Source organism: Onychostoma macrolepis, chromosome 01 (genome assembly GCF_012432095.1).
Source record: "Onychostoma macrolepis isolate SWU-2019 chromosome 01, ASM1243209v1, whole genome shotgun sequence".
Lineage (NCBI taxonomy): Eukaryota > Metazoa > Chordata > Actinopteri > Cypriniformes > Cyprinidae > Onychostoma > Onychostoma macrolepis.
This window is the reverse complement of record NC_081155.1, coordinates 10921853-10931840: the sequence shown is the minus strand read 5'-3', so window position 1 is coordinate 10931840 and position 9988 is coordinate 10921853. Positions and strand designations below refer to the sequence as shown.

Genomic DNA, 9988 nt, shown 5'->3' with positions numbered 1-9988 from the left:
AAGAAAGCGGTTTGTGAAAAGCAGAATATTGTAGAAATATTTGTATAAATTTACCAGAAATGAAATGCATTAACTCTTGATCAAATGACACAAAAGACCATTATTTCCCTCAACCAGCAAACACAGTCAAACTAACAGTCAGCAAAACTATCTTTTTGCTTAGTGAAAGAAATGTTATATTATATGCCACTAAATTAAATAATGGATTAAAATGGCAAAATCTCCAGGGCCTCAAAACACGTAACCTGAAGGTCAAGCTGTAATATGTTCAAAACTCTCTGTATGGTGTTTCTAATGATTATATTGTATATAAATGTAAAGTTGAGTTCATGAAGTTTGCCATCCTCACATCTTTACTGTGTTCCTGTCCTCATGAAAGTGGTTATGATTGTTATGATTAATGTTCAAAACTCATCTTAATTTGTGTCAGCACAAGCGTGTTATTAATTTTGTATGTAATGTGTGTCTCGGTGATATTGTCTGAACTCATCAGCAAGGTCTTTGCTAAAACTCATGGGTCTGGACTGAGACTACATTAGTGAGGAGCGGGTCGCTGTATCATAGACGAGATGTGTTCAAGCTGCTTAAACAAAGGCACCAGGTGTATTTAAATCACTTTTATTACTGTCTGTGTAAATTAGGCTCATTAAGTCAGAGATACAGCTGGCCACAAACAGGGCGCTTTAACAATTGTAAAACTGTTTGAATAAATTTAACAGAGATCTTATGCATTAACTATTGATCATATGACAGAAAAAAACATAGTCAAACATAGTCAAATAATGATCGTTAAGCCACAAAAACAATCAGAAAAATGTTTTTTATCAAGTATATAAAAAAGACGTTTTAAGTTCAACAGGCACTGATGGCAGTAGTAAGTTTAGTAATAGTTTAAATTGTCAAACGCCAGACAGAAACGATCCTCTGCTGTCAGTCACTTCTGTGTTTTCTGTCTCATCGATGAGATCTGCGCTCCTCTGCTCTTCCTGACACTCGATCATCCTCGCGCTCTGACATCCACACATCCGCCTGTGCATCGCGGAAGCAGAAGATAGCTGGACATAAGCGATAATAGCACTTTTATATAATATTAAGTGGATTAATCTCAGATTTATTGATCTTAATGCACATTTAAGACTTCTTAATGACTCTGTAGCAGCAGAAGACGCTGTTTTAAGGAATAAAAGGTATGTTATTGTCTGTTGTGTTTTCTTCTGGTTGATGTATATATGACAGTGTTTAATGTTTCTCTATTTATATTCGTTTTTTGCCGTTTCATAATTAATAATTTAATGTATTCTTATTGTAAAAATAGTAATCATGCATGTTTATCAAATATGTTTGACATGCGTTGAATTGACTCTTACATCTGTTCATATGTGTTTGATATATCAAGATGCTTGTTATACAGATCTGCTGGATTTGACATTGTTTACTGATTCAGATTAAATCATTAAAGCTTTTAAACAGGATTTCTTGGCAGACAGACTGTCAGGCATCAGATTTAACAGATTTGTATGTCTTGACTGTCACGTGTGAATAGAGAGAAACTCAGTCTTTGAATCCTCACAGTCTTGATCTCTGATTTCCCAGCATGCAGTGCGCAGCCTCCTCTCCTCAGGACCCCACACAGGCGAGCGGTGACCGGGCCGAACTGACCCAGCTGCCCGCTAAAGACGCGTCCTCCATAGACAGCAGCTCTGATCTGGGCAGCCCCAGAGCGCTGACCTTTGACCTGCTGAACATGGTGATCTGCTTCAAGCGGATGGCCATCTTCCTGGAGCCGGTCACAGACTCGCTGGAGGTGCTGCGCTCCCTGCTCGGGTGAGAGACGTCCCGTAATAATCACTGACTGCACTGAGAACGGCTTCTTACTGTGGCCGAGAGAGCTCAATGCTCTGCAACTTCAGAAAACACATGCAAATAGAAAAAGCACCAACAAACTAAGAAAACATCTTCATCAGTTTGACAGCACATGTGCTGCAAATATTCACAACACAACACAAATAAAGAAATGTGCTGCAAAAACAGAAACACGCTACAAATACTCACAATACAACCAAATACAGAAACGCACAAGTAGCACAGACCACAACAAAATTACCTCAAGAAAATTCAAATTAACCATGTTTTTTTTTTTTATTGTATTGATTACCATTTGTATAACCACAGTTGTACAAATACCATGGTTAAACTATGGTTAGTGTAGTGAATCTATGGTTAAGTAATTAATTTTAATACCATATATGGTTAATTTTTGTAAGGGAATTTGTTAAAAGTAAGTTAGCCCGCTTACATAACCTTTCACAGTTACAGTAATTGTGTATTTTGTAATGTTATTTAGGGTAAAAATGTCCAAAAAAAAAGTTAAAGAATGGTATGATTAGGATGTAAAAATAAACAAAAATCTCACATTTCAGAGCAAACATTGATAAATATGTTTGTCACTTTGCTGTTCCCTTAAACATTTCCGATGTCTGTGACTATTTGCAGCACGTTTCTGTGTTTTGTCGCGTTGTGAGTATTTGCAGCATGTGTGCTGTCAAATTAATGATGTTTTCTTAATTTGCAGGTGTTTTTTTTTTTATTTGCAGCGCGAAGAGCTCTCTCAGCTACCGTAGCTTCTGCCTGTGCTTCAGGAGACGGTGTCATGTGACTCTCACGAGGAGGCTCTGTTTTGTCTCTAAACGTGTCTCTGAGTTACTGATGCTGCTGCGTGTCTCCAGTGTTCAGCTCTTTGTGTTTTCAGGTGGAGGATGCCGCTGTGCTCCCTGCTGAGCTGCGTTCTGCTCAACATCCTCTTCCTCACTCTGAGTGAAGGTGAGACGCGAGTAGATGGCGTGAGCATATATTCTGTACAGATGTGATATAATGCAGTAAGGAGTAACTGAGTGTCTCCTGGTTAAATGTCTTCAGGCGCGTGGCTCTCTGTGCTGCTGCTGGCCGTCTCTGCTCCGGCCGTGCTGGGGTACCTCGGCAACCGTTGCCAGGGCGCGAGCAGCGAGGTGGCGGTTCAGAAGAAGAAACACTATGCGGTGCAGCGGCGAGACCTGCAGACGGTCCACATGAGCAAACAGGAGGCCATGCTGGAGGTCAAGGGCATGTGAGTGACGGGACGGTGAGGTTTGAGAGAGTTTGAGCACTGATGAAGATGAAGATGAAGGCTTGTGTGTGTTACAGGCTGAAACGAATAGATGAGCTGCTGACCCAGGCGTGTGTGTGTGCGGAGTCTGTGTATAAAGTGTTGTACTGGGAGAGCCACGCCATCTCCTCCATGTGAGTATCACGCTATGGATGAATGGATGCTCCTTTGTGATAATTTACCCTTTAATCATAGTTTCTGCCAAAATGTGTTCTTCAGACATTCCTCTTTAAAATCCCAAAATTATTAGCTGTTGGCCAAGTGACCCACATTTGGTATTTGACTACTGAAAATATGTAGAATTGAACAATTTGCTTATGATACCACATTGAGATCTTCATATCTGGGATTGAACCATATAGGGCCTTAAAAATGAAGATAGGAAAAGAAATGTTTAAAAAGCTAATCTAAAATCATATTAAGATATCTTTAATAATTCTGGAGTTAAAATAGTGTATTACTCAGTGTATTTTCATCAGTAGCGGGAAGTTTCTGAAATTTGGTTCATTTGATACAGAATGACTCCATGGTATTTTAGCAGAAATGATGGTTACCATGGTACATTTTTAGAAATGATGATGTTTAGTGCAGCAATATTAACCTTAACAATAACTGATTGACACCAACTTCAATTTACATATATAATATGTAGTATTATACATAAAATTAATGTATTATTTGCATAGTGTTGTTTTGGTCTATTTTCTGATATCTTTTTTTAATTTGTAAAGCAAAATGTCTAATAAAAGCAAAGAATGTCAGTTAACTTTAAGGATAGTGAAGGTGTTTGTAATGAGGTTTATTCTGTGTGTAGGTTTTACGGTTCTCTCCTGACGGCAGTTTGTTTGCTGTATACGGCTCCGGTGGGTTTGATTCTGTCTGTGCTCAACAGCGCCCTCTTTCTGTGGAACAGAAACTTCTGCAGAGGTCAGTGAATGAATGTGAATGCAAGGCAGGGCACTTTACATGTTGGTTAGAAGGTCTCTTCAGTGTTTATTGCTTCAGTGTGGACCAGACTTTATGCTGATATTAAAAAGATTAGTGAATATATATATATATATATACACACACACACACACACACGCAGTGGGTACGGAAAGTATTCAGACCCCCTTAAATTTTTCACTCTTTGTTATATTGCAGCCATTTGCTAAAATCATTTGTTCATTTTTTTTTCCTCAATGTACACACAGCACCCCATATTGACAGAAAAACACAGAATTGTTGACATTTTTGCAGATTTATTAAAAAAGAAAAACTGAAATATCACATGGTCCTAAGTATTCAGACCCTTTGCTGTGACACTCATATATTTAACTCAGGTGCTGTCCATTTCTTCTGATCATCCTTGAGATGGTTCTACACCTTCATTTGAGTCCAGCTGTGTTTGATTATACTGATTGGACTTGATTAGGAAATCCACACACCTGTCTATATAAGACCTTACAGCTCACAGTGCATGTCAGAGCAAATGAGAATCATGAGGTCAAAGGAACTGCCTGAAGAGCTCAGAGACAGAATTGTGGCAAGGCACAGATCTGGCCAAGGTTACAAAAAAATTTCTGCTGCACTTAAGGTTCCTAAGAGCACAGTGGCCTCCATAATCCTTAAATGGAAGACATTTGGGACGACCAGAACCCTTCCTAGAGCTGGCCGTCTGGCCAAACTGAGCTATCGGGGGAGAAGAGCCTTGGTGAGAGAGGTAAAGAAGAACCCAAAGATCACTGTGGCTGAGCTCCAGAGATGCAGTCGGGAGATGGGAGAAAGTTGTAGAAAGTCAACCATCACTGCAGCCCTCCACCAGTCGGGGCTTTATGGCAGAGTGGCCCGACGGAAGCCTCTCCTCAGTGCAAGACACATGAAAGCCCGCATGGAGTTTAAGATAGTGACAAATAAGATTCTCTGGTCTGATGAGACCAAGATGGAACTTTTTGTCCTTAATTCTAAGTGGTATGTGTGGAGAAAACCAGGCACTGCTCATCACCTGTCCAATACAGTCCCAACAGTGAAGCATGGTGGTGGCAGCATCATGCTGTGGGGGTGTTTTTCAGCTGCAGGGACAGGACGACTGGTTGCAATCGAGGGAAAGATGAATGCGGCCAAGTACAGGGATATCCTGGACGAAAACCTTCTCCAGAGTGCTCAGGACCTCAGACTGGGCCGAAGGTTTACCTTCCAACAAGACAATGACCCTAAGCACACAGCTAAAATAACGAAGGAGTGGCTTCACAACAACTCCGTGACTGTTCTTGAATGGCCCAGCCAGAGCCCTGACTTAAACCCAATTGAGCATCTCTGGAGAGACCTAAAAATGGCTGTCCACCAACGTTTACCATCCAACCTGACAGAACTGGAGAGGATCTGCAAGGAGGAATGGCAGAGGATCCCCAAATCCAGGTGTGAAAAACTTGTTGCATCTTTCCCAAAAAGACTCATGGCTGCATTAGATCAAAAGGGTGCTTCTACTAAATACTGAGCAAAGGGTCTGAATACTTAGGACCATGTGATATTTCAGTTTTTCTTTTTTAATAAATCTGCAAAAATGTCAACGATTCTGTGTTTTTCTGTCAATATGGGGTGCTGTGTGTACATTAATGAGGAAAAAAAATGAACTTAAATGATTTTAGCAAATGGCTGCAATATAACAAAGAGTGAAAAATTTAAGGGGGTCTGAATACTTTCCGTACCCACTGTATATACAGATTCAGTATTTTCATTGATTCAATAAACTAGACATTCTCACACAGTTTCCTTTCTCTTGTTACCTCTAGTTCTTTTGGAGCTGAAGGAGTTTGTTCACCCAAGTCGAGTCCAGCCTGCAGAGGAAACTGAACCATGTGACCCAGATCAGGCAAACCTGCTGGAACACACCCCCACTCCAACCAGTGCGGAGGTGAGAGAGAATTAAAACATACATACATGCTACAACCATAAAACACATCTGGATCTAGACCAGGGGTGCCCAAACTCGCTCCTGGAGGGCCGGTATCCTGAAGAGTTTGGGCACCCCTGCTTTAGTTGGATTATTTTGCGCTACTTGGTACAGATTTCTATTTCCAGTCCAGATTGACTTATTCTGTGAATGGGCTTCCTGTTCAGGATCTCTCTCCTGGCAACATTGAAGAGGCAGAGGAGGCGGAGCCTGACGATGAGTTTAAAGATGCCATAGAGGTCAGAAAATGTCTATCTGTCTGTCTGTCTATCTGTCTATTTCTTTTTCTGACATGTTCTCCCATTTCTGCTGTTTGCCTGCTCAAGGAATCTCAGCTTGTTCTGCCGGTAAGTGTGAAGAGTTACAGCATCAATATTAGACCGCAGATGAGTGTGCAGATATAGTGTGTGTTTATGAGTGTAGATATCACCCTTCTCATTAACCAAGTAGATTTAGTTGTGTAGTGTGTATGTGTACATCTCTGACATCTACTCTGCTCTCCAAGGAAACTCCTCTGGCGTTAGTGGTGAGTAATAGAGTAACCGAGAGCATTTCATGTTTGAGTAAATTCACACTCTAAACGACTGAAGAAACATCCTGTCTTTGTGTGTATGTGCGTGTGCATGTTTTTGCATTGATGTAAACGCTCTGAATGCATGTGCACAGGTTTATGTATGACTAATTAGTGTTTATGGTGTTTATTAGTGTTTTAATGATTATTAGATTTTAGTGGGGTGCATCTCACAAAACCTAAGATTTAGATCATTTGAATAAATATTTTTATTGTTTTTAAGCAGAATATCATTTGATTTTGCTTATGGGATGAAATGTAACCTGGTTATATGTTTGTGAGATTTACCTGTATGTCTTGACTGTTCAGTTGTGAATTTAAATTCAGATGCATCTCATTTATCTCATCAACTCCAAATAACCTCAAATATGTCACACAGTGGATCAAAATCAAATCCAGACCTAATACTTAACTTTTTAAAGAATAATAATCAGATATATCTTGTTACAAGGTGCATGACTGTTGTAAATCTGTCCGGCCCGTGTTTTGAATGTAGGTGTGGCCTGTAGCCTATTATCTACCAAAGATTGCGAGGAGATGGAGAGCCCGTAAGGTGCCCACACACATGATCTCTAGGTGTTCTAACCACACCCCCTCATGCCTTTATTCATTTCGGTGGCTTCTATTAAGGAAACGGTTACTTGGTGAAGCTTCCTTCAGGTCAGGGTTGATCGTCACACTATTTCTTTTGTGCGGTCTTATCATGAGAAGGGTTGGGAATGTCTACTAACAAACATAGTGATGAGATGGGCTACTTTATTGTCCGTTTGTGAGGTACACTGAATTATGAAGTGCATTTATGAATATGTCCAATTAGGCATCTGAATTGAATTAATTTTTTGAAATGTGCCCAACCTTCACTAGAGCCTGTATTTCGAGGGCTTGTGGTGTTTTTAAGGTGTTCAGTACTGTATGACACAGAAATCTGAGTCCTCTTGCCGGTCATCAGATGACTGCAGGAAACGAAGCTCAGCAGCAACAAACATGGGTCAGATTTAGCGAAGTCGTCACATGTGCCGCTACAGGCGGAGGGATTCATCTGATTCTAATGACTTCAGTAAATCTGATCTCTAAACCCAAAGCCCTCTACATACAGAGCGGAACTAACACAGAGAGAAAACCTTCACACACCTTCACATGAGGAGAGTGCAAGGTGCACTGATTAATGTACTGTATATGGGTCAATGACAAGATGATGTAGTTTAAAATGTAGTTTAGTCGAAAACATATCATGTTCATATGTTTTGAATGTTTCATGAATATTTGAATCACGAATATCCATTTTCTTAGGTCAAACTGTCCGATGTGCAGTTAATAAAAATATGAAGTATATTTTTATAACTTAAGACGGTTAAACAACCTTAACAGTTTTGACCACCAAAAAAACCCATAAAATTTAAAAAATACAATTTAAAAAAATAATAATAATTGAAATCAATTTAGAAAAATCAAGTCATTGAGCTACGTGGAAAATGTCTGTTAAAGGTTGTGTGCAGGTTTTGTCATGAGAGTGTAAATGAAAGATATTTTGGTGTTTAGCTGAACAGGAGAGCTAATGGGTTCAGATCTGTCACCTTATTTCTTCTAAGTATGAATATGATTAATTTATCTCTATCTCTGTGTTTATCTCTGGTAGGATGACGAGGACGTGTCTTCTGGTGCTCCTGAGTTTGACACGGTGTCTGATAACGGGCTGCTGAGCAGAAACGAGCCCATCCGCAGTAAAGTGTCCAAACTCACTGAAAAACTTCGCAAGCGCGTCCCTTCCAACACCATCGGTCACTATGGATCTCATTCTACTTCATACTTTTTCGCCACCTTTATTATATCCACCTTTAAAACCATATTTTCTTTTTGTCCTTCCACAGGGAACTGTTGCCAGTGCAATTCAGCGTTTTCTGTTTTAAAGAAAAGGGTATGGCCTCTGATCTTCATCATGTTTAACATTCTATTCAACTTATATGGTGTTAGTTTCACTCATGATTATTTTATTTTTCCAGAGAAACTGCAGTAACTGTGGTGTCAGTTTTTGTTCCCGCTGTTGCTCGTATAAAGTGTTCAAATCCATTATGGGAGCCACAGGTATGAGAAGAGCGTGTGAATCTTTTAAAGAATGTTTTATTGAAGACGAATTTACACACTGTTCTTTTTCTTTCTCTGACCCTTCAGCTCCTGAAGCCCAAAGAGAGACTGTGTTTGTTTGTTCTATGTGTAATACTTTCCTCACCACCAAGTAAGATTGACCATCATCCGGAAATAATCTTTCACCATTGCAATGCTTTGAAAGAAACTAGGAGAAGAACCACAATATGGCTGCTCCAGTGATTCTCGCTGTTTCTTTCTTCACTGTGGAGCATTTCATATGGAGGACCAAAATCCTGCAGCTTATGTTGCCTCAACACTCTTCCTGAGGTTCCTCTGTATTTTTTGTTTGTCCAAAACTCGTGTGAGTTCCTTTATGTCTAAATGGTGACCTTTTCCTTGGAATATACTGCTTTCCCCAGTCACCACTACTATTTATCAAAGCCTCACACCAAGACCGATTGGTTTATTTGGAATTCACTTTGCTGCGATATCAAACGCTGTAGTTTCATCAACCCTTATTATGAAATCACTTTCCAGAATTTGAGCTCTTGGTGGGATATATCAGGTTAATATCAAGGGTCTTGTTTATCTGTTATTATATCATCCTAAAGAGGAAAAAAAAGACCATGAAAATGACGTTGGTTGTTAATTGAACTGGATGCCAAAACCAATGAATCTGAGTGTTTTATATGGCTCCTATATACTGTCCTCCTATACCCAGATACTGTCAAATCTGATTAGTTGACATCAGTGGAAGAATATGAGTCAGTTTAATTCTGTCATAAACCTTTTGACTAAGCATTTACAATTAAACCTTCTGCTAGCTGCTTATCTGCTTGAATCCATGAATTTTGGTTATATAATTTGTGTAAGTTCATCAGGAAAAGCTTTAAGTTATATATGTGTGTTTGTTGTTGGAACACCCTCAGAAACCATTTGTACTAATCAAAATAATAGCATTATATTCTATCAGCAAATCATTCCCAAGAGTACTCCTATTTGCATAGTTATTGAAAGAATGAACTATGTTCGTGTCATTTTATTTGCCTGTGTGTCTTTAAGCCAAGGTTGAATGTAAAACCAGTGTTTTAACGGTTATAGAGCTATGTATGTCTTACTACTGCTACTTAAACATAAATTCAAATCTATTGGGTAGTTATCCATAGTATAGCACCACCCGTTTCCTTGGTTAAATCTACTGTTACAGAAATAAACTATTTAAATATGAATATATAGCTGTGTGGAATTTCTATGAGGA

The 9988-nt window shown here is 39.4% G+C and overlaps 1 protein-coding gene across 8 annotated transcripts; it reads left to right on the top strand.

Annotated features, from left to right (window-relative positions):
• The first annotated feature begins 675 nt into the window (after positions 1 to 675).
• Positions 676 to 9959, top strand: zfyve27 (zinc finger, FYVE domain containing 27). 8 transcript variants are annotated; one of them, XM_058771362.1, is made up of 15 exons: positions 684 to 1187; positions 1594 to 1824; positions 2750 to 2820; positions 2917 to 3103; positions 3181 to 3276; positions 3957 to 4069; positions 5914 to 6035; positions 6242 to 6313; positions 6401 to 6421; positions 6580 to 6600; positions 7142 to 7198; positions 8282 to 8423; positions 8514 to 8560; positions 8646 to 8727; positions 8815 to 9959. In XM_058771362.1, the coding sequence occupies exons 2-15, from the start codon at positions 1595 to 1597 to the stop codon at positions 8880 to 8882; spliced, it is 1329 nt and encodes a 442-aa protein (XP_058627345.1). In that variant the 5' UTR covers positions 684 to 1187; position 1594; the 3' UTR covers positions 8883 to 9959. The 8 variants fall into 8 exon arrangements, 7 of the variants coding, with proteins under 7 accessions (XP_058627345.1, XP_058627348.1, XP_058627354.1 ...); XR_009270382.1 differs by lacking the exon at positions 8815 to 9959 and having other exon boundaries at positions 676 to 1187; positions 7142 to 7305; XM_058771365.1 differs by lacking the exon at positions 6580 to 6600.
• Positions 9960 to 9988: the final 29 nt, after the last annotated feature.